A 26,235-nucleotide genomic window follows, 5' to 3' on the forward strand; every position below is an offset into this window, starting at 1 on the left:
ATATTTTTAGTTTTTTTAAAATGTATTCATCATTTTTTTATATTATTTCAATGTTTATGTAAGAAACAAGTTTCATTTGTTGTTTGCTTTTCTCTAGAGAAATGACTTTGGTGTGTGTATGAGTACTTTTCGAACACTTCCAGCACGTTTTAACAATAATGTATTGGTAACCATGGCCAATATACTTGTGATATGAAATTTTCCTACCGTTTAGTCACTAATTAAAACAATAAAACGCTATAATATAAAATGACGTTATGTCCTGTAATGTCATGAGACAAAAATCTTAGTTCAACTATTTCTGTACAAATAATCAGACTGAACCTCACAAGGCAGAGGTGTCCACTTTATGGGCCACCCATGGATAAAGTATGGCATTGAATTCTACTTTATAGTGCGTTGTAAAATAAATGCTGAGGTGAGGGACGTGTCCTTGCTTGGTCTGAAGAGGTGGCTGCGTTGGGTGTCTTAGCAATCTACAGCATGAAAGCTGACCCCCTTCACCCCAGGGTTCTTAAAGGCCTGCTCAACAGCGTCCATTTGATGTGATTATTGAATGTTTATTCCCCTTTTCTCTCATTGTTAGTGCACTTAGAATGATTAATTACGCTGAGCTCTCTCTGTGACATCCCGTCTCACTCGGGGGAGAAAAACACGCTCTCCATGCTCCTTCGCCCTGTCTCTTTCCATCACTCGCTCCCTCAGTCCTCTCCATTCAAATCAAATTCAATTCAGAGAGCACTCCATCTGCCATCATGGCCACTATACAATAACAACTACAGCAACGGTAAAACAGACAACAAATAAATAAGAATGCCAATAAATTGAAAGAATAGTTAAAGTACGGTTCAACCCAGAGTACTCAGTAAAACATAATACGTTTTTATGTGAGCGGCACTTCATATCCTTCCTGTCTCTTTCTATACTCTAACGTCCGTCTCTTTTCCCATCCCTCCATTCTTGTCTCGGTTTCCTTGAGTTTGACATTTAGAGGGCTATCAAATCACCAGACCAACACTCACCTCCTACAACCGTAGCGTGAAATTTTTTTGATACAGGAAAGCCCCTTCTTTTAAATAGATGTGTGTCTGTGTTTAAACATGTTTCAGTTAACAAGCTCTGAACTGTCTGTCCACTATGTAAGTAATCCACTTAAACACCCGGAATGAAGCATCCACAGATGTTCATCCTTTATACCAGCTGAGCAGCCAAAAGGGAAGGATAGCACCAGCAGGCACGCTGTCTGCATTCAGATTTAGCCGCCAGAGTTGCTACCACCTGACATGCTGTTCACGAGCCAACAGAATTTGTTTGTGATATGTTCCATTATCTTGACAAATGTAACTGCTTACCCATAAACTAAAGATTACTGCCGGTTTCCGGTAATAATGCGCAGGACTGGATTTATGCACAGGCATTCTAGGCACGTGCCTATTCTCGCGTGCCCGGGGGGTCCAATTACAGTGAGGAGAAATAAAATTTTATTTTATTACTATTATTATTTCACTCTAATGGTAAAAAACCTGTAAGACAATGTCTAAATTAACAAAATTTAAAATCTCATGCAGAAACCTAAAATATTTAACCAATGAAACTTGAAAAAATTGTCAAAACTCACACTCATAACTCCACCAGCCTCTAGCACAAATTAAGTGTCGCCACATAGTCTGGACCGTCTAGCATTTATCATCGAGCCATAGTCAATGCTGTCTTAAATAGCCTGTGTTCTTTTATAAGATGAGATTTTAGACAAATTACAGAAAAACTTATTGCCCGCATAGGTACAATAAACTTTATAACCTGTAAGTTGATGAAAATGTAATGCTCGTGATGCACTTACTGCCTTAGGTGCGGCTGTTCTAATGGCAGACAAATTCGCATGTCCGGACTTCACAGATCAAAAACTCCATTTGAGCTTGATTATGATGGAATATTAATAATACAATGACACATGCAAGCGTTTGACCATATAAGGCCAGTAAGTTACAATATAAACTTTGACAACACAGTGTTTAATAAAAAAATGGACCCACTTTATATTAGGTTGCCATAACTACTATGTAATAACATTGTAATTCATCATTTGATACAATGCACTTATTGTGTACATACATGTTTGGTAACACTTTAGTATGGGGAACACACATTCACTATCAACTACAACTTTCGCATCAATAAACTCCTAATTTACTGCTTATTTATAGTTATTAAGGTAGTTTTTGTAGCATTTAAATTAAGATTAAGGGATGTAGAATAAGGTCATGCAGAATAAGGCATTAATATGTGCTTTATAAGTACTAATATCCTATTAATATGCATGCTAATAAGCAACTAGTTAATAGTTATTAACTGAACCTTAAATAAAGTGTTACCACATGTTTTTACATTGTACTTACATTTTAAAAAATGACTGCATGTAATTACATCTGTAATTAATTTATTTAGTTACATTTGTAATTACACAGTTGGCACTTCCCTTACACCTAACCCTACCCTTAAACTGACCCATCCCACCACACCTGTCCCTAACTTTACCCGTATCTCACCAAATTGTTACAATACAATTTGAACACAGTAAGTACATTGTACTTATTTTTTGATGTAAGTACATAGTACTTAAGGTCCACCTAATATAAAGTGGGGCCAAAAAGATGATAATAATGTTCAGGCACTCCTGTTTTTAGGTTTTTTATTTGAGGTTTCTGCTTAACTACATACAGTTTAGTATGTAAGGTACCAGTTTGGAGGGTATTGGAGGAGGCCTAAAAATTGGGAAATATTAAGCTATGAACATTTGGAAATATCACAAGTTGGAAACTTTATGGGAATTAATTGAACATTTTGGATAATTTACACAAACTGTATAATATAAACAAAAAATATAAACATTGTGATTGGTCATAAACTTTGCAATACCAACTCACCAATGCTGAGTTAAACCCATCTGTCTGTGTTTATCCTACAGAGCTGGTAGTGATGTGAGAGCTTTTCTGCAGTTTTTTATTACTAAAAAGATATCTGAGATTAGGCAGACATTCAATCTGCTGCCTGCAACCCTGCAGGTATCTATCTCTCCCTCTCTCTTTCTTACACAACACTGTAAATCAATTAAACTACACTCTAAAAATGCCACTTAATAAAATGTTGGAAGAGCAAACACATATGTTGAACTAATTTTCTTACTTGTGGTTATTTAAGAAGAGATATTATATTAAGTCTGCACAAATATATTTGAGAAACATTAAATTAATTGATATTTTCAAATCCAGTTTACTTTTAGAATTGCAAATGTTGACCGGACTAAACCACATAAATCTAGTCAATATTTTTTAAAAGTAGGCTATTAAGACCAAAACAATATTTTACATACAATAGTTTACTACAGTAAATTGATTTTTGTTTGTGCTGCTCCTCATGTTGTTCCAAACCTGTATGAGTTTCTTTGTTCTGCACAAAATAAGATATTTGGAAGAATGTTTGTAACCAAGCAGATAGAGCAACAATTCACAAACATTCTTCCAAATGTTTTTTGGGCGAGTATGTGACAGAAATTTCATTTTTGGTGGACTATCCCTTTACCATCTGAAACACTGACAAGAAGCAAGAATGCTCCATTGTATCTACTTTGACTGTGTGTGTAGTTTCCAAACTAAACGTGCATTAAAGACATTAAAGAAAAGTGACTGAAGGGCTTTGGTCATTTTTTTTAATTTAATTTTTTATTTTTGACAAATATTATAAATGCAGATGATACAATGTGTTTTCATTTGTTTTTATCCTCACTATAACATTTTATGCATTTTAGTTCCACTGCAATTTCTAGTAACGATTAAAACCATTTAAAAATGAAACCCCTAATTAAAACGTTTTCATTTAATTAATTATAAAAACAGGTTGAGTAAACGTACATTTTAAAGTTGAAGTCAAGTTTGAGCCAACTAAAAGTTATTAATTCAATTAACTGTAAAAATAATTGAGCAAACGTACATTTTAATATTGAAGTAAAGTTTGAGCCAATTATTTTTTTTTTTTTTGTTCAGGTAACAATTTCTAGAACGAAATTGAGTGAACGTAAAAAAATCTGTGGAACTAGTTACTAAATAATAATTAGTTGAAAGGACTTGAAATTTTGTACAGTGTAATGTGTTCACCCTTAGATGTTATTCCCCATGGTTCCTTAAACAAGTTTTTAATGTAGTTGGTATGACGCTTTTAAATGTGATTAATAAATACATTGAGTTGACTATTTAAAACAAGCTTAATTTTAGACCTGTTTTTCTTTTTTTGGTCGAACACAAAATCGTTGATATGCTTCAATCAGGTTTTTAGGAAAGAGAGTATTTACCCCTCCTAATGCCCAAAGTTTACCTGTGTTTTAGCAACTTATAGGCCATATGTGAAAAATATGGGTGTTTACTGGACAGCGCATTCAAGCTGGATAGACAAGTTAATCAAGTTGTACAGTCAAGCTGCAAGTCCAGGTAAAAACAAAATCCTTTCACTCTTTTAACAACTTTGAAAGAGTTATCCTTTTTTTTAAATCACCACTAGGCTCGACTATTGCAACTCTCTTTATTGGCTACATTGGTTGTTATTCATTGGTCAACAGCGGTTGTTTTTAATCCTGCTAAATAAATAAATCGAAACAGACATTCATTCTAATAAAAATAATAATAATAAAAATAAATAATAATATTAATAATAATAATAACAACAACAATAATAATAATAATAATAATAATAATAATAACAGGAAAGCATAAATGTTGAATTAAATATTCCATTTAATAAAATATTATAATGTATTAATATTTGTAATATTATTAATATTTTACAAAAAACACAAAATCATACGATGTCTGGTGAAAATGAGAGTTATCATGCTTTTCACTTTAGAACACTAATCCAAATAATTAGTATTTGGTAATACTTGAGTAATGGGTAACCATGATCTTCACTTTAGAATTAATTATTCATTATGCATTAGTCGCATTAATTCCGAATCTCTATATAGTAGTTCTTAGCTATAACTTACAAATTCATAATAGTATTCGAAAATGTTACCAAGATGTCCCAAAGTATGTTCACGAGCTTCGTAAGTTGAATTCAGAAAGGCAGTCTGCAGGAAGCTAGATCTTTTACATTATAACATGCTAAATATGGATATTTTTCATACACAAACCCCTCGCTTGGCATCAGAAGGCCCTTATTAACCGTGTGGATAACTTTCATAATGGATAGATACACTTTTTTGCCTTCAAATTTTGGGCTGTCATTATATATTGCTTGGAAGTGCCAGGACATTTTTTAATATAACTATGATTGTATCCGTCTGAAAGAAGAATGCCATATACACCTAGGATGACTTGAGGGTGAGTACATCATGGACTAATTTTTATATTTAGGTGAACTATCCCTTTAAACAACACCAAATACTTAAAGATGACATTTTATGTGTTCACCCAGATTAATCCTGGCATGCTAAAAAAGACAAAACTAATAAATAAGAGCATTTTCAAACTAGTTTTCTTGTTGTTCTTTATGTTCTTTTGCACTTTAAGCTGTTTGAAACATCTGTTTAAATAATACATTTTACAGTGTATTTTTCTATTAGAGAACAACACTGAAGATTGTTACCTTTCAATGTGCTTATGCAATTCAATACCATAATTTGACACCATCACGCCTACAAAAACCTTATTTTAAACCATCTTTTTTCCCCATTAATTTTTCTCTGAGTGGACCGTTTAATCTGCTTTACACAGTCTCCGCTGTAGCCAAGACAATGCTAAGGTAGTTTGCGTAGGATGTTTGTATTCATGAGTGAAGATTGCTGTATTTATGCACACCATAATTATATAGTATTACTTAGTTCCTGTTCTTTCAGATTTTATTTGGGCGTTAAAGAGGTTAAGAGTGCGGCAAATCCTCCCTAAGGCCAGCAAAAAGGAGGGGAGATGGCTTCCTGGATTAACACTGTGTGTCGAGATCTGCCAGCTTAATCGCAACTGCTTCCTCGAAAAAGAGAGTGCTTGATAAGAAACTTGAAAAAGAGGATATCGTCCTCATTAATATGATTCGTTTTTTCAAGTCATACCCTTCATAACCCTACCAGGGCTTCCAAGATCTTACTCCAGCATTATACATGTACGTCTTTATGATTTGTCTTCAGCGAAAGTGCGTCGAACAATCCCTCCTGTCAGATTTTCCTGGGTTTGAAATAGGCGCATTCTGTTTATTAATCCTAACAACACAATTCCCCGCTCTAGCTCTCTTTCTGCCATCATCCTAGACATTTACAGGCAAATAACAGTGATAAAATATCACAGCGTCCTTTAAAATATAACTTTTAAATTAATAGATTCAACAATATATCACATTTACTTATTATAAACGTCCGTGGCTAATATTATGAAAAAAGCTTTCAAATTAACTCTGTTCGCTTTATAAGTGTAATAAAGGTGATGGAAAACCATTTTCCAATTGCAAAAAAAATAAAAAATAAAAAAATACTGATATTGGAGGCACACGCTCTGTGCTGTAAACATTAAATTATAAATCGTTTTTTTTATTATGGCAGTACTTGGACACAGCTCTATATTATCCGTGTGCATATAACAAACACCAAAAGATCTGTTACCATGGCAATGACTGGGAACAACAATCCCATTAGTGGGATTGATAAAAGGCCAAATGGAAAAAAGGATAAAAGAGAAAATGAAGGAGAGAAATAACTGCAATAATATGGGTAAAACCTCTGATTACATTTACCGGATGCTGCTGTACTGAACATTAGCCTGTATTAAGCCTAGGGTAGTGGTGGTTATTTAAAAAAAAAAAAAAGAAGATGAAAAAAACTAAAAAACACTTAAAAAACATAATTACGTTTGAATGAGGAGAAGCAGGCAGGGCTGTCAGATGAAAAGGGGCTTGGGGAGCAGTAAACAGAACCGCTGATAGGGCGTGACACTAAACGAATATCCCTAAACATCTGCAAGTTCTGCAGCATGGCTTATGGCAAATCACTCTCAGATTTACAACTAAAGATGAGAATAGTCACGTTTCTTCACTGATTTTTCAAGCACTTTTAAAGGGTACATAACACACACCGCTTCAGCCAATCACATGTTAATCTTGAGAACCTATAGAATAGTATTGCATCCTTCATATCTCTGAAGAGTCTTTAGTTTTATCATATGTATCAAAGATAGATGCGCTGTACAGATTCTTTCTGAAAACAGTATTATCCTGGAAGCATGCAGTGGGCTGAGCTAAAGAGTCACGACCACACACACAATGTATCATGGCATTATCCCTTGATAACTTTCGATTCGCTATATGTTTGTGTTGTCGACATTATGTACCGTTTGCCAACAAAACAGACTTTTGATGCAGTTTCACTCACCGCCTGAGGTTCAGACTCATGACTGGGAACAAACAAACACACACAGAGTCATTCTTTAAAAACCTGATCTCATGCTTTCATACAAATTGTAAATATTTTCATCCTACAAAATCATTGTTTCAAAAAAATAGATTATTGTGATATGCAATTAGAACTGTGGTTGTGGTTTAATCACCGAAACACACCAGTATGATCTTCTTTTAATTTAGTACTTTTAAAAACCAGTTCATTCAGCAAACAATGCAAGATGCATGTTTCAAATCACCTTCACTCTAAAAAATGCTGAGTTATAAGCAACCCAAGTTGGGTTGAATATGGACAAACCCAGAAATTGGGTTGTTTAAATCCAGTGAATGGACCCAATCAAACAACCTAATTTCTAGGTTTGTCCATATTCAACCCAACTTGGGTTGTTTATAACCCAGCATTTTTTAGAGTGTTTGTTGCTGAATTAATTACAGTAATACAAGCAGCAGCTGCATTAGAAAATGCACTTACATTACCTAATTTATGTAAGTTTGTCCATAAAGTTTGTAAAAGTATCTGTGTTTTACCAAAATAGTGTTTTATCAAAAGGTGTGATGAAGTATCACACAGCCATGATATTCTGTTCTAGATTATAGTCTGCTATGTACTTACAGTATAATTTGACTGAATCTATAAGTAGTTGACCTACCTGACTCTACCATGGTAATCTGTTTACAGTATCACATGACATACTGTAATGCAAAATGCTGTATGATGCCATCTGTCTCTGGTGTCATTCTTTGGATGCATTTTTTGATCAATCTGATGCAACAGTCATTGACCGTTTTCTGTCCTTTGTACTTTATCCTGCTTTATGTTGACAAATTACAAATCTCTGCATCGCTCTCTCTCTCTCTCTCTCTCTCTCTCTCTCTCTCTCTCTCTCTCTCTCTCTGAAAGGCAATTACTGTGAATAAAACATATATATAGAAGAAACGCTTATTTTGTGTAATGAAAAGGATACTTTGTGGTTTTGTGTATTGTGCTAATTCAACTGAAAATATGTTGAAAATGCCCTTTTGACGATCTGTTGTTATATTAATATTAAGAATTTCAATTTTGAAAACTTACCAATTGCTTGTGAAACTTAAAAGCAATTCAAAATGTAAAAAGTATTTTCCTGTTATATTTATCTAAAGCTGCTTTGAAACAATCTGTATTGTACATTCATACAATACAGATTATACAAATTATTGTATAAATAAATGTCACGATTTATTAACACTATAGAACCACCCATGGCTGTTTTTCATAACTTTTTAGATAAAACCAGATTAAAAAGGGGGCATATCAGCGGCAGTTTACAATATGCAATCAACTTGCAAAGGATCATTACATTTAAATTTAGTTACTTTTTCACAAGTTAACGAAAGTTGTATTGATTGACACATACTTTATGTAATTAAACACACTTTCTTAACCAATGTCTTTGCTGCTGACCATTGATGATCCAATTCAACTATACTAATAAGCAAAAATGACTTTAGATAAACATCATATTTGTGTTTCATTTGATCAAGTTTTCTTTCACTGTAAACCCTAACACTTTAAATGCTTGATTGGTTTGAGTATAGAACTAACTTAAATTATAGAAATTAGTTCAGTTAAATTAACTATTATGGTATGTACCGCTTTCTTTTGAGTTCAGAGCACTGACATATTTCAAGTAAACTGAACATTTTCATTGTTTTGGGTTGCATGAACTAATTTCCTTTAATTTAGACTAACTTAAATTTAACTCAAAGTGGGCTGGGATTTTTATTTCCCAGCATCGTTTTCCCATGGCACTTGAAATGGAGAGTAAATGCTAAAATTAAGTGTTAAAATAATGTTTTTTTTTGTGCAAGATTCATGGTAAGGGAGATGTTGCAATTATTGATGATTTGTTATGCCAATTTAGAAGAGTTTGTCAATGTGGGTTTTTGGAGCGTTACCATCATGGCGACACGTGGAGCATGCTGCTTGGTTTGGGAACAGGTAAGTAACGTTTTTTAAGTAGCTGTACTTGTTCAGTAAGTGCTATACCACGCTATTGTTAACATATTGGCAAATTGGCAAGATGCTATTTTCTAAATTATAAGGTAATAGCTAGCAAAATATTTATGTTTAGATAACCTGATCATTTTAAGTTAAATGTATAAATTAGTGTACTTAAATATTTCAAGTTGAGTACAAAATGAAAATCTTACTTAAACTATGAGATAGTTATGTGGGATAGTTACCCAAAAAAGAAAATTCTGTCATCATTTAATCCCCCTCAATTCGTTCCAAACCTGTATAAATTCTTTCTTCTGCTGAACTGCATTGACTACCATAGTATTTCCCCGCCACTATAGTCAATGGCTGCCGAGATCTGCTTGGTAAATTTTTTTTTCCAAATATCTTCCTTTGTGTTTAGCAGAACAAAGTTATTTAAACAAGTTTGGAATAGCTTGAGGGTGACTAAAGGATGACAGAATTTTCATTTTTGGGTAAAGAATCCCTTTAACTTAAAAATAAATAAATAGCACTCAACTTTTTGAGTTCTGACAACTTGTAAGGGTTTACAGTCAAATAACTCATTTGATTTGCAAGAACTCAAAATAAAATCGTTGATTAACTAAATATTTTGCCATCAAAATGTATTTATTAGCTAATTCAATACTTCAAGTTAGGAACAATGAACATGCATGAATAATACAAAATCAAAACTTGATAGTTCTGCTAATTAAAACTGGGAACTTTCTTTCCCTGTGTCCTATTCTCCTGCAAAGCACCGCTGAAAGGCCGGTCTGTGCTGCACCCTCTACACAGGTGTGAATTTGCATTTCCCTCAGCCTCAATTTTGATGTGAAAGTGTCTTTACATTTGAAAAACAAACAAACAAGTCCAGCCCAGATGAGAAAAAGTTATGTATCCGATTACTTTCTATACAAAGTAACTTTTTATTAAGGGCGCAACGCAATATTGTGATGCATTACTTTTAAAAGTAACATTCCCGAACACTGCTAATAAAAAAATGGAACTGGTTAAAAACCATATTTATACCCCTTTCCCTGAGGAATTTTACACTAAAAGACTTTAAACCATTCAACAGTTCCGAACGTATCAAAATTAATGACAGACTCTTTTATTTGCAGCACCATCCTGTGCTAAACAGCATGCATTCCAAATATTATTCGTTCCAAGCACAGCCACTCATCTCTGAACAAGCTGGACGAATCAAACTCTTCAGGTTAAGTCATTCAGCCGCTCCAGCGAGGCGGATCAGCATTCTAATTATACTCTCGAGATGTTGGCTTTTCAAACTGCTATCACATGTGCCAAGATGTCCAAAATAGACCACATCTTTCAGCATGACGGCTCCTTTCATCGAAAATCACATTCAGCCAATCCAGTGCAGACAGTCATCACAGCCTTTCTTTTCTTTGCATATGCACATGGGTTAGTTAAAAAATGGTAATATCTACCCTGACAAAAATGTCGTTGTCATTGAAGAAATGTGACACACAATCTGACACACACACACAAACACACACAGACTTACCTGCAGTGTCTGTGTACACCTGCCACTGTTTCGATGATGAAGCACTCTCCCTCATTCAAACAGAAGGCCATCTCCTGGCTGTCTTGGCATGGCTTGAAGAACTCCGAACGTACGGTGGAGGTTGTGGGGGCAACTGTGTGTGAAAGAGACACAGGGAGGGGGCAGGAAAGATGAGGGGGGAAAGAAAGAAATTAATCAAGATTAAACAACTTTAATCAAATGAATCAAACACTAATAATCCATCCATTTCCATAATGTCCATTCCAGTGATAAAATTACATCTGAATGAGTTCTCAATATTATGACATGAATAGCGTTAATTGAATCACACATCCAAGTATGATGGTTTCACAATCACTTCACTGATTACAAATGAGCCCATGTATGATGTTCTAGAATCTATTAGAGAGCTTATATGGGGTATGAGGGTTTTATGACACAGGCCATCAGAGATAATAAACCTCATGCAATAAATTACAAAAGGATTTTTCATGCCGAATGTTGTGAGGGACCTCCTTTATACAAACTAGACATATTATATTGTGAGGTAGTACACGTATCAAAATTTTTTACACAAAATATTTAAATAAGAACTATAATAATACAAATGATTAAAATATTATGTTCAGATGATAATGTTTTCTCTACCCAACATTAGATACTGTATTAAAGGTGTTCTTTCAAAACCGTTTTACAAAACGGACTCGGGCCGAGTACAATAACAAACTTGTAGCCAATCAGCAGGGTAAGGGGCGTGTCTAATAATGATGGTGAGAAGAGAGGCTCAATGCGCGTCATTATTCAAAACACATGACGGACATTAGCCGAGAACTAATATATGCTGGCTTTTGCTTGAATATGCTCACGTGTCATGTTCTCTTGTTTGTCTATTTGCGACTGTATTGTCGCTCACTTCAGCGATGACAAAGACCCGTTCATTTCCACGCCGTGTGGAGCATCTAAATCTTCTCACTGTCTGTTTCAAGCGTCAGCTCACAAAATGTGTCCGACAAGTAAGATATTATATGTTTGTATGTCCTCTTTTCATGATCTATATAACTCTAATCTGGTCATAATGGTAATATGTTCATTAGTTGGACTGTCTTTGCTCTTGTAATATCGAGTTGTCATGAGTACGGTTTGCGTTTTTGTGATCGCTATAACTCTCTAATCTGGTCATGATTGTAATATGTCGTTAGCTGGACTGTCGTGCTTGTGTAATATCGAGTTGTTCATGAAAACGGTTTGTGTTTTTGTGATGGAAGGGGTGAGTTTTGCATTGAATATTCAAACTGGATCAGAAACACAGATTCTGCCATAGTCGTTGCCTGGGTTATGTATGTGTGGGGTGGAGCTATCAAAATAGGGGCGTGTTTGTTTTGGTGATTTGAAATAATAACAACAGTTAACAGAAATCACTTACCACACCTTTAACCTAAAAAAAATTCTTTTCTTAAAATAAAATGAATGATAATGATTTTATACCAACATTTTGAACTGGTTAGGAAAATAGATACAAATGATTAATATAGGTAAGCCTGCTTAATCACAGAATATATGTAGCACTTAACACAACTGGACCCACAGTGCATTGGCTCTTTAATATATTTAATTAGTGCAGTTTATGAAAAATAAATAACCTACTTAATCAAGACTGAAACATAATGAATCAGCATGCTGGTCAAAGCTAAATAGCCTGCATTAGCATTTTCCTGTTGTTCTCTACACAAAAAGCAGCGATGATTCAAATTAAACAGTTCATCTCAGGAAGGACTGCTGCTTATAAAAGACTGCCTGCACCTTTTAATCTGGATCAGAACAGGGCAAACCCAATGAATCTGGTTCCTTTGACCCTTCTTTGCTTGCCTGACTTCGGCATGTACATCAACATCTGCTGTGTTGTTAGCAGTCACTGTGAATACAAAACCACGGCCAGCAGCACCTGGTACATATTTACACAGTCATACCTCCGACAACCATGTCCATAAGCAGAAAAAAACAATGTACTGAAAACATGCACACACATAATCTCCCAGACATCTGCCACGGGATGAAATAAGGCGAAGACTTTCATAAGCGTGGAAAAGATGCCGCTGCCCCCTCCAAAGCTACATCTTTGGTCTGCAGCTGCCAGCAGAGGAGGCAGTCTCAGTGCGAGCATGCGTCCTGCTCCAGACACCTGCAGTCACACGAGAAAGGTCAAATCAATCTGTTGTTCTCGAGTATTGATGGATAAATCTCGGGTCGCTGGGGCAGAAGACGATAAAGGATTAGAAAATTGTTGAAACAAGAAAAAGGGAAAAAAGATGCTTCGTTCGTTCGAGAAAGCTGCGATGGATGACTCCATTACATGGAGTCACACGGTAGCCAACAGCGACTGCTTTGCACCATAAACAATACAATAACAGCGCCAAATGCCTTATCCTAGCCCTCAGACAGCATTCGACCGAATTTTTCATATCCTCTTGTTCAAGTGTCCATAGAAACGGTGCGTTTTATGACTCGGTATAAATCATCTCGGGAGCATTGATCAAATGACCATTGATCTGCACATTTTGTTGTTAAAACGGAGGATTCTGTTGGGTAGATTATTAGTCTCATTTTTCTCCAGAGTGGCGTTTCAAATCTGCCGTTGTATAATGCTGCTGACTGGCTAGTCGATCAGCAATCAGCAGTGTTTACTGTGTGACCCAGGGCTACTTACGGACTGATCTCTCACCACTACAGCTTTAATATGGGTTCTCATAAAACCTGGCCATATTGAGCCCATCCGCAGGCGAGGACTGCCGGAACATGCAATAATCATTGCACAGGACTATATTAAAAGGAAAAAAAATCCCGTATAATAAATACATGATCTCTCAAGGGGTGAGGGTTGGGGTGTGGCGGAAGCACTAGGCAAATTAATGAACATTGCAATCGATGCTCTGGGATTCAAAAGAGCTATTCGCAATCAGCTTCATTTTAGGAGCGATCATTGATGAGTTTATTAAATCAAAGGTGCCGAACGCATACAGAAACAGAACTGAGGCATAGCACCCACAATGCCTGCTTTATTCTTTTGCTTTCTATTGACAGGTTATTGAAACAGAACGGAAACTGAGAGCATGTGGGCGACGACCCCCACCATTCTGCCTAATTAAGTCTGCAGGGAGGTAATGATTTCCTCTACCCACAACAGGCTTCGCTGTAAAGACAAACTTTTACAAACATGACAAAATCTAACAAAATCAGATACAGTATCATACAAATAAATGACTGTGCAGATCTCATCCTCTGAGTTTGCCTTCAGCAGTTGAGGCCATCAGAGAAAAAAACGACTGCTTTCACACTGTGCACCTGCACTGTGGGACTCGAGAGCGCTCTCTGCACATCAGACACTGCGCTTCCATGGGCAGCCAGCTCATGCATGACATGATAATTGCTCAGCTTCTGGTTATTTAGTGATAAATCCTCCTCTCCTGTTATTCCCAAAATGGTTTGTCATAACATTTGATTCATCCTGGTTGCTTTAAAATGACTCTTTTTCTCTGGTAGGCAATCTACACAAGTAAGTCCCTTGATCTATCTATCTATCTATCTATCTATCTATCTATCTGTCTGTCTGTCTGTCTGTCTAGTGTATTTAAGGGAGTTAATATCATTTTAATTGAATCACAGGATTATTTATTTATTTGCAATAAGAGCAGTACAACTTAAAAATGTATCTAGTGGTGGTATCTTTGGAAACTAGAAAATGTTATAATTTACCCAATTGTTATAAATAAACACAATGTTATTTTGTATCTTTAAATATATATTTACAACACTAGCCTGGATGCAAGCGGAACTTACATTTTTACACAACATTTTTAAGTCGGGCAGTTCGGTCTGGCCTTGCTCCATAGAGGAGTGATTATCCCCGAACAGAAACTGTTCGGACCAATGAAATCATCAGGGCGGGCTTTAGACGATGACGGACAGATGATAAACAGTAACGTAATCATGCATGTCATTAAAGGCGCTTGGATTATATTTGTTCAAATCCTAAACGGAGAGCTTGTTTGTATATGCATTCATCTTCCTAAGATGATGATCATGTTTGGTAAGTACTCTGTGTATCATTAAATTCTTTTATTTTTTTACAACAAAGATCGTTTATTTCAGCGTGCGTGCAGACAGGGTTGCCAAGTTTTTACAACAAAACCCGCCAACTACTAGCCCTAAACAATAGCTTCTCGGGGGTTGCCTGCTAAAATTCGCACTCATGGGTCTATATATCACATAATAGTCGCTTCAACCCTTGGACATATAAAACAAACCGCAAAAAAAACGTGGACTTGGCAACACAGTGCAGTAGAGCTCTGTTGACGTCGCTTCGTTGCTCTGATTGGTTGTAGGTCTATCCAATTGATGTCTTTCCTGGTTCGGTTGAATCACACCCCATAATCACAGCCTAATGGAGCAGTTTCAGACATATATTCTGACTAGAATTGAGAATGACCACATCAGGCTAATACAACACTACAAAACAACAACAACAAAAATCAGAAGGGCAAATATATTGTGAGCAATTGTAACATACTAAATTTCTCTCTGGGTGAGAATTCTATGTGTCCCACTGCTATAGGTTGTTGGTTAAAAGTTGTCTACACAAGTCTTCAATGCAATAATACTAGTTATGAAAGGAAAAACTGAATAACTGAATGTAACAGTAGACCCTGTGCGAGTAAACCTCACTCCTCTGACCTCAAGAGATGTTCTAGCTTCTGATGCTAGAGGTTGCTGCCTTTAGCCTTCTTGTTAGAGCATTTGACTCTAATGCTGGCTGACCTGGGTTCAGGTCCCGCTTGGAGCGGGCGGTTTAAACAGGAGGGGTTACATGAACATAATTTTATTGAAGTTGAATACTGTTCTGCTTAACTAATACAATGATTTTAGTAAAACAGTTTTAATCCATTTTAAATAATTACCAAGGTCCAACTAAGAATTTATTTCTGACAGCTGAAAGAATGAGTGCCAGAATAAAAAAGAAAACTGCTCAGTATTATTAACACGTACTTAAGTATTAAATTATTATGATATTATTACTTTCAGGTATGCTCGTGAGATCAAGTGGACAATCACTGTGACAGACAATTATTATATATAGACAAAGATAGCTGATGCATTTGTAACACTCAGTAAGGAAAATGAAATGTACAAATGTTTTTGAAATGCAATTGCCTACTTGCAGAAGATTAAAATATATTCAAGTAGCTTTGAATATGAGAGCAAATCACAGGCAGATGTTCCACTAGCCAGCTCTGCACACAATGTTGAGTATTATGTAATGTATGTAATGTAGCAGTTCAACAACTCAGCTGTGAAAATAATCAACCAATTAAAAAAAAAAAAAAAAAAAAAAAACTTGCATTACTAATTCCCTTGTGCTCTCTCTCGGTTTCTAGCCCCAGAACTCAAAATGAACAGATGAAAGGAAAACGTATTAGATAAAATATTAAAAACACATCACTATTAATCACCTCCATAGCCGGCAAACCATGCACATCCATGTGTAAAAACACACATGCTTTCTGTCACGGCAGAGACAGCCATGCACATTTACATTTGTAACATTTTCCTGAAAGCCTTCCCGTAATCACCCTGCTCATTAGTGTGCTTATGTGCTGGCATATCTCTGGGGAGACACCAGAATGAGCAGAGTTCTTCTATGCTGTTTACTGCACTGCACATCAAACACTGCACACACACTGAGCTGGAAGGTCTTCTGGGAACCTGGAGTTAGCTTTCCCATCATGCACCGCTGCCCACTGCCCTGCTGCTCTCTCCTGAGTGGTGTAGTGAGGCAGGGAGCCTGTGTCTGACCGCTGAGAGTACAGAGCTTCAGGGACGCAAGCACCACATATATGCCCCGACGATTCTGTGGTGTTTTGCATATTTTGAATAATGCATGTCAATACATTAGAATGAATTTAGTAGTAAACTGTATCCGGTCTTCACTAATAAAAATGGTTATTAAGAGCATATTTATATATTTATATATAAAAAAGTTTGTTCTGGTCCTCTGATCTGACGGGTCAGCCGCATCCAGAGAGAGCTGACATACAGTTCAACAGGATGTTTTTCTGTTTGCATCACTCTGTCACTTGTTCATGGTGTTTCAAAGCAAAGACGTAAGCATGTCTTGAACATTGGTGGGGTTGGGGACCAAAGTGTTTTTTGTTTTGTTTAGGTTTTTTTTGTTTCTTTTTTTTTTGGGGGGGGGGGGGGGGGGGGTGTCGGTCCCATTACTGTCGGTCATTAAACATGTCCATTGTAAAAAGAAAAAAAAAAACCTGTTTATAGTTATTTTCTCATATCTTGCCATGCACACAATATTTCATTGTAAATAAAATAAAAGCGTTGTGTTTGAATTCACCCTTATTTTCTGTGACCATTAAAGGATGCACTGTGCAACTTTCCATCCACTAGAGGTCGCCTATTCTAAACAAAGGTGTAGTTTGATGACACAAAGTTTGATCGCAGTATCTTGGGACATGTGGTCTTCACCTCACAGCCGGTGGAAAATAGGACTCGGGCAGAAATCACGTTCATACATGCGGTTATTAACGTTACTGTAGTGTCAAGCAGAGCAGGACCGAGTGTTGTGGAGCTGAGCATGGCCGCTGGAGAGATTGTTACACAAATACCTGCCTCGCAAGCACCGGGACTTTTATCATGACGGGACGGGACACATTCGCCGGGCGCCTGCACTATTTCCGCTCTTCCGGTTATGAGGTAATACAGCTCTGTTTATCATATTAGATAAATTTAAGTGTGTTGAAAAAGATGTTATGACGTTACTCTGTGTGTTTACTTGTTCAGACTGCTAAGAGTAAAGTGCTTCTGCCAAATAAAACACGACACCAAAGGTTAAGGCAGATATGACGCAATTGACAGGCGACTTCCTCAGACGCTATGCTGAAAAACGTCCCGGTCCGGTAGTTAAAATAGCAATTTTCTCACAATTTACAAATAGTTGGAAACATTTGGGTTATTGTAGGTACTCAATTGAATAAAATATATAACACTGGCCTAGTGGTTTTTGGATACTTTACTGCAAAAATACTACATAGTGCACCTTTAAGCCTCTCCTTATTTGATCTGACTGGCCATCATGAGCACAATTAGACTTAGACTTTTTGAACTCACTCAAAGCCAGCCATTTACTTCATTCCTGAATAAATCAGTGTTTCAAATGAATTGGTTCAGTATTTTAGCCTAGAAATCTAGATGCACTCTAGCGGCAGCAATAATTTGCGCCCAGGGCGTCTAGCAACTTTCCGTTGGATTGCGAGCTGGAAAAACCAAACTCTGGTCAGGCCAATCACATTGTTTACAGAGTCGGTGGGCGGGCTTAACAATGACAGCAGAGTTGTGACGGTTCCGCGTGCTACTTGAAAACAAAGAAGCTGGCAAAACAGCTGCCTTTCGAATCGGCTTTGGATAATTCAGAGACTCACTCGTGGCCACCTACTGGAGTTACAGTGTAACCTGCAGAAAGAATCACTTAAAAATTGCTTTTGGGCTGTTATATCAACTCTCTTGGAACGTCGCTCACCCAAATTTGTGTAATTGATCAAATTTAAGGACCAGAAATACTATAGTTTAATACAATTATACTGTTGGCATGTGGTTACTCAGAGATAAATTAAATTAACTTGAACTCTCTGTACGAGTTAATTTTTCTCGTGCACATTTCAATACGTACAGGCCATGACACAAGTCACCTACACACGTGGTCACCTTTTGACAGCTTCCACCTTGCATTTCCCTCGCACAACTACCCACTGGGGCCAACTGTCATGGACAAATGGAGGATAGTGGTGGGACTTGTGCGTAAAAACGCATGCCTTTACTGTCAGAGGGACAGTGGGCTACGAGCACTTATGCTTACTGACAGCTCATGATGGGTGTACACACAGATATCTGTCACGCGGTAACAGCGTGCCCTGTCCTTCACCGGTCAGGAAGACAGGCCCTTGGGGCAACTTTCTGCAGTAAGCCTTTTCTTAACTCACAACTAGTTTTGTGGATTGAGAACTGGTTAAATAAAAAAAATAAAAAAATACTAGAACTTAATGGTCTTAATAACATTTGGTGTTGTTAATGGTTCCTGATTGTCTCTATTCTTTCTCCACTGTGAAGGAACACTGCACTAAAATACTTTGACAATAGCTGTGCTGATGTCTACAGCAAAAGAAATCAATATCTTAGCCGAGTTGTGAGGGTAGTTAATGCAATTGTGAAGTGTGTACTTGTTAAAATATTCCTAACTTAATACACAATGAGAATTAAGTAAGCCTATATGTAATGATTGCTCTGTTTGTTGAAGAATGGACACTTTTCACTGGCTTTGAAACATGTAAGTAAACCAAGCAGGGTAAAGTTAGAGGTACAAGGCAACCCATTTGCTACCAACAGCAAAATATTTTAGTTTTAGGACTTTCCAAAATAGGTCAATTTTGGTGGTCAGGTTTAAAAAAAAAAAAAAAAAAAAAAAGCTTCAAAAAGCAGTGTTTTGAAATCACCTATCCCTATTTAAGTCATTTTTTCATTGTTGTTTTTTTGTAGCACAAAAACTATTTTCATTGCTTCATTAAATTATTGTAGAACCACTGTAGTGAGATGGGCTCTATAACGGCATCTTTAGTGCCTTTTATGGGCCTTGAGAGAGGAAATTACATCAAGGCCTATGGAGGCCTTTCTGAGCCATCGGATTTCAACAAAAATATCTTCATTTGTGTTCCAAAGATGAACAAAGGTCTTACGGGTCTGGAACGGCATAAGGGTGAGTGAGTAATGACCGAATTTTCATTTTTGTGTGAACTAACCCTTTAAGCATAAACTCTACACTCCAGCTTTAAAATAAGAAGCAGCTCACAATCACAGTGTCCTCACGATTTCCATCCCTACTTAGCCTAATTTCACAGTGATTTTGCCACATGTTTTTTTTTTTTTTTTGATCCTGGTACGACAGACACTGAAAATTGTCTTAATCATTTCCCTACTTCTAAACATAATCCTACCCATAACTTATCCCAAAAAAATCCGAGAGAAATGATAGGTGAATAACACTGATGTAGAAGCACCTAACTCTGGTTGTAAGCCTAAACCTGAAATAAACTGTAAACGTGTCCCTGAAAGGGTTAGTTCACCCAAAAATTAAATGTCATTAATGACTCACCCTAATGTCGTTCCACACCCGTAAGACCTCCGTTCATCTTCAAAACACAGTTTAAGATATTTTGTATTTAGTATGAAAGTGTATGCAAATGTATGCACACTATACTGTCCATGTCCAGAACGGGAATAAAAACATCAGCAAAGTAGTCCATATGTGACATCAGTTAGTTAGTTAGAATCTCTTGAAGCATCGAAAATAACAAAAACTACGATGGAAATAAAGATTCAAACGGTTATCAATCAGCGTATTGATTCATAATTCGTATTGCGTATCAAACTGCCAAACTGCTGAAATCACATGACATTGAATCATGAATCAATACGCTGATTCATAACTGTTTGAATCTTTTTTTGAGGATTGAAAACAAACCAGGAAGAAAAGACAATGCTGAATAAAGTTTTTTTTGTTTTTGGGTGAACTAACCCTTTAAATCTGATTGGCTGATTGGAATGTTGTTGCAACAAAGATGTTGAACATGTACTTGGTGAAATCACATTCACCCTAACCTACAGGTTCCATATGTGTCAGAAAACCTGCAGAGAGCCAAACTCTCAATAGGCTACTTTAACAAATGGAGATGAATGAACACACTGAGGTTACGGATTAGGTATACAGATCTGCTAATGTCTTTAGTCTTGCGAGAGCATTTTTACTCCAACCTTTAAGCATTTTCATTATGCTAAGTAAATTAAAAGCTCTCACCTCTGAATTACAGTGAAGATGAAAAGATGATTTACTTACAAAAAAAAAAAAAGACAGAGATTGAGAGTGCTACAGGGCCTACTTTTGTAAGATATGATGCTACAGAAAGTCATTTTTGGACATGAATATAGGACGTCTTAATCTGTTCATAGAGCCCACCATGAAATGAACACTTTCTTTCTTTCTTTCTTTCTTTCCCTTTTTTAAGTGGAGTACCCTCTCAATTTTTTCATTTAGATATTCCTGCAGTTTAGAAAGCTCAGATGACAGCATGTATGAGATGAGCAAAACTGCAACAAAATCATATAATGGACCGCTATACCAGCACAGCACCTTTACATATCAGACAGAAGCTTCTGAGTAAACAGTGATTTTTCGAGCTGCGCTTTGTTGAAGAAATTTTTATCATTTATGTTTGAGTTCACACAAGAAGTCAACATCTGTTTCTGCCATAATAAAACACCATAAGACAGTGTCTTTTGAAACCCAGGGGGTAGGGACGGGAACCCTAGTTTGAGAGTTTTCCCTCATCAGAGGTGTCGGCTAATCTAAATTAGATCTAAGACCACTGTTTGTTGCTTTTCATTTAAATGAGTTCTAAGACAGAAGGGGGGCCATGTATGTGTGTGTGTTTCTTACTTTCCCTCTGTAGGTACAGGGACCATTGTGTCCCATGACAAAAGGGTTGGGGGGGGAGACATTTGTTTCATCTTTCCTTTTGTTTTGTTTAAACACTGACACGGGTATAAAAGCTTGAACCTTTCTTTGTTTCCCCAGTTCACACTCGACGCAGGCATTGCCTGGTTGATTGTGGATTCATTCTTGCAAGGATTAAAATCTTTATAAAGACACAATTGGCTAAGGGTTGTCTCTTATTCAGAAATGCAACGGAGTTAATATAATTTTGCCTATACATTTGGTGTCAGAAGTGGGATTCCTTGGATGTGCCTTCCGGACCCTGAGAGCGGACGGTGACCGATCATCCTGGACGTTAGAGTCACAGCCTTACCCCGACTGATTCAGGGAGAAGGGCCGGCTGCTCTAGGGGTCCTGGAGGGTCCAACCACTGGAATTAGAGAAAACGAACCCGGGGTGGCAACGGGACGCTTCTGGTAAGAGACAAACTTACAAATTTGGGGAAGAATTTTAAATTTGGTTTAATTAAATTGAAAATTAATTGCTAAGGATAAAACCATAGGGGAAGTCTGAGTTCTGTGGTCTCCGTTTTCAAGATATTCTGGGAGAATTGAGATCAATTGAGTGGTTAAGATATTCTGGGAGAATTGAGATTGCGTAGGTGGTTAAGATATTCTGGGAGAAGTGAGATCACGGGGTGGTCAAGATATTCTGGGAGAATTGAAATCACGGGGTGGTTAAGATATTCTGGGGGAATTGAGATCACGAGAGTGGTCAAGAAATTTCGGGAGAATTGAAATCACAGGGGTGGTTAAGATATTCTGGGGGAATTGAGATCACAAGAGTGATCAAGAAATTTCGGGAGAATTGAAATCACAGGGCGCTTGAGTAAGCGTCCGAACTGTCTGACCTGGGTTAAGGATCAGATCTGTACGGAGACGTCCTACAGATTATTAGCGTGCACGCGAAAGGTCACAGACTCAGACTGCCAATATGGGGAAATCCCAAAGCAAGCTAGCAGAATATGATACACCGGTGTTTTTGTCAAATGGGAAAATTATATGGCCAAAAATGCATGCAAGGTATAGAGAAATTAATTCAATTAATTATGATTTCCAAAAGAGGGAATGCTGTGTTTCACCAGGCTGAAAGTGGTCTGTTGAAGAGAGGAGATTAATCTAAGGGCTGTTGTGGGGGATGTGTGTGAGAAATGCAAACTAACAGTGTTGAATGAAACTGATAGCAGGGAAAGGAAAATGTTGTCTGATCACACAGAAGCCACAGCTGTTTAAAGATCGCTGGTGAGTATGAACTTTGATTAAGCTATAGATAATTTATGATAACTAAATTAGAGCTAACAATTTGAATGGCATGATAAGTAACTTGATTAGTCCGAATAAAGATTTTGAGACTAGAGAGCAAATGCTGTAAGCAGCTCTGCTCTGAAGATAGCAATTGAAATAAATAAGCAGAACGTATTAAGAAAATGGCCAGCAATGTTTAAATTATGTTTAGAAAATTATACGGCAACTTAACTGGCTACAAATAAATTGAGAACAAAAGAAATTCAAATTTCTAGGTGTTAATGCTTATTCATGGGTTGTAAAATGGGTGGAATGCCATTAAACTCTGAAGGAAAGATCCCAGTAACTGAGGGATTGTATAATCTGATAACATTAAACCCTGAAGGAAAGATCCCAGTAACTGAGGGAATCTGATAGCTAAATGTGATTTTTGTTTTGAAAAAGCAGATGAATGATACCATTAATTGCAAGACATTGTATGTTTTATTGGACCAGAGCTCTTCTCTGACTGTCCGAGCGATTGCCGCTTTAGACACCGCCTTACAGACTGGGAACCAGACTGAAACATGTCGATTGCTGAATAAATGTTTTCATGTGTGGTCAGCGGGGCATTTTTGCACATAACTGTGTCCACTCACCCATAAGGTGTTGAAAATGTGGCAAAATGAGACCACCAGACTAAATTTTGAAAACGAAACTAAATAAAGAATAAATTAAATAATAATTTTTTGGAAAGAAGGAGTTGTGATGATTTTAATTTTAATTATGAGATAAAATTAAAGACGATAAAATATGTTGCAAAGATACATACATTTTGATGTAGAGGATTTAAAATAAATATGCTCTTGCTCTTCTCACTTTTGCAAAACTTTGATAATGCTTATTTGACTGAAATTGGATTGTTGAAATAACTATAGGTGAGTTAATATGTTGGAAAACCTAGAAGCTGATGTTTTGGGTTGATTATTTGAAAATGTGATCTCAGTCCAAGGACAGAGTTAAAAGGAACATGTCTGATGTTTATTTGGAACCAATTTTAATTCATAGCCAGATCTTACACTGAGGTAGTGTGAAGAGTGAAAAGTTTGTGAGAATGCAGTGTGCCAGCCCTGAAGGCCTCAGAGTCTCTCTCTCTCTTCCCAAATTAGCTCAAAGCTGATATCTGGACCAGTGTCACAGTATGTCATAGGATAAAGCGTAAAGGCATCAGCTGACAATCATAGAGACAAAGATTTATTAAAAATAAACGATTGCCAATGGGAGGGCAATGATAAATATTCATGAAGAATATTTCAAATTTTTCAAATATAGACTACAAAATGAACTGAAATTTTAGACTAATCTGTTATATGACCAGTAACTTCCATGCCTGCTCTTTACTCACCACCATGTACAGAACTGATGGCTTTGGTCACAGAACATTAAATTGTTATGACCAGATGTACTGAGTATAATCTATTAATTTTAATGATTAAGTTGTGTTGTAATTAACCTGTCTCCATGTTTTACCAATAGTAAGCAGACCAAACGGCTCTAGTGACTCTTGAATGCACTTTCCCCAAAGTTCCAAAACACAGCCGATCCTGTTGAGGGTCAAAGATCTCAAGCGGGGAGTGGGCACGAAGTGATTTTCCCAATGACGGGTAAGATTCTGTGTGGCCTGACGCAGAACAACCTAAGCCAGGGGGATCACGCTGACACTCAAACTCCGCCCCCAAAAGGAGGGTGGAGTCTATGTGAGGTGTGTAAAGTTGAACAGATGTCTGTATGAGGCAATCAGACTCACTGTGTGGGGGGAGCTGTGTCTTGTAGGGGCCGAGAGTCCAGACAGAGATACAGCAGTCTGCCCCAAAGAAAGGTTCTTCAATACCGCTCACCAAAACAAAACAAAAACCCGCATATATTGTGTTTGAATGCCAGGGAATGCCAGGGAGCACCCTGAGGGAAAGTTATGATGGTAAGGGGCATTCAAGAGCCAGCTGAGACCATGAGGTGATTGTCATTAATTTTTCTGGAGATCAGAACAAAATGTATTAATTGGTATCAGTAAAACTGTGTGATATTGAACTAACATTATATCATAGTTTTAAATCCTGCAGGTCATTAGATATGGCAGAGGATAATTCAGAGACATGGTGATGGCTTTGAGATGAGGACAAAATTTGAAGTTTAAAAAGAAGGTCTGGATAACAAAGGTATTTAAACTCAAGATAACTTGAAACAATTTCACAGAATTTAATACTATAAGTTGCTCTGAGTTAAAGTCTCAGAAGCTGTTGAAAAGATTATCTGTGTAAGAGACAGAGAGAGATAAAATGAGAGAGAGGCTGCTTGTGGAAGCAGGGATGGCACAGTGTCTGTTAAAACTGAGACGGAAAAATAAATAAATAAATAAATAAATACATTTGGAATCAGCTGACTTCTAAAAGACAACTTAAAAGTGAACAGACATGATTTGAAACTGGTTGAGAAACCAAGTAGAAGCAAATTTTGAGAATGAGCAGTTCATATTTATGTGTCCTGATTAAGGTAGTGTTTTAGCACTACATATAATAGAGTTAAACAACAAACTTTAAAAGAAGCTGATTATTCTGAATCTGATAAAGAAGATGATCCAGAATAAAATTGGGACGAGCTTTAAGTGGATTGATATCCAGCTCTGTCTATTAAGGGTAGTTATGACTTCGTTTGTCATTTATGATGTTGAATTACACTCTGGATTAGTAAATGCTATAGATTTAGAGACAGAGACAAAGTGACAGATTGGCTGAAGTCACTATTGAAATTATCCAGAGACTCCATCGCATTTATGAAATGCTAGAGGGCGAACAAAGGAATAAAAAATAAATAAATAGTAAAAAATAAAAATAAAATAAAAAGTTTAAGTTGTATGGTTCATAAGAAGGAAAGCATGACATATGACTTATAAACAGAACTACGATTAATGTAAGAGAATAATAAAAATAAAAAGGACTGTGATGCTCTCTGTGTGACTGGGATTGAGATGAGGTAAAAATAGGGATTGTTTTAAAACAAGTTTTAAATAAATTTTGGAATTATAGTACAAATTTGAATACTTTAAAGTAATTTGTATGACAGCAGGGAGCAGGTGGGGTAAAGTCTAGAAAGGTGGAGGTTTTGATATGGAGAGAAGAGGAATGAAGGCAGCAAGACAGCATACATGTGTATGAATGAGAGGAAACCAAGTGGAACAGTGGGGTTTACAGGGAAAAGAGAAGTAGGGGAAGAAGTCTGTGCAGGCAGGTTGGAATGGGTGGAGAAAGGTGTAGAGGACAGTAGTGAGACCAGTGATGGTGTATGGTTTGGAGACAGTTGCACTAAGGAAGAGACAGGAGGTTGAGAGGAAGACAAAAAAGAAGGTTTATGGATGTAGGGAAGAAGGTCATGAAGGTAATTGGTCTGAGAA

At 36.8% G+C, this 26,235-nt stretch overlaps 1 protein-coding gene across 2 annotated transcripts in view; it reads right to left on the reverse strand.

The window, feature by feature from the left end:
* Nucleotides 1-26,235, reverse strand: part of nrg3b (neuregulin 3b) — a 205,857-nt gene that overhangs the window by 64,669 nt on the left and 114,953 nt on the right. For both annotated transcript variants that reach the window (XM_067429424.1, XM_067429425.1), the window contains exon 2: nt 10,959-11,091. In XM_067429424.1, the coding sequence (XP_067285525.1) occupies nt 10,959-11,091 (133 nt within the window). The remainder of the gene's footprint in view (nt 1-10,958; nt 11,092-26,235) is intronic.

This window comes from Pseudorasbora parva, chromosome 21, assembly GCF_024679245.1.
Source record: "Pseudorasbora parva isolate DD20220531a chromosome 21, ASM2467924v1, whole genome shotgun sequence".
Lineage (NCBI taxonomy): Eukaryota > Metazoa > Chordata > Actinopteri > Cypriniformes > Gobionidae > Pseudorasbora > Pseudorasbora parva.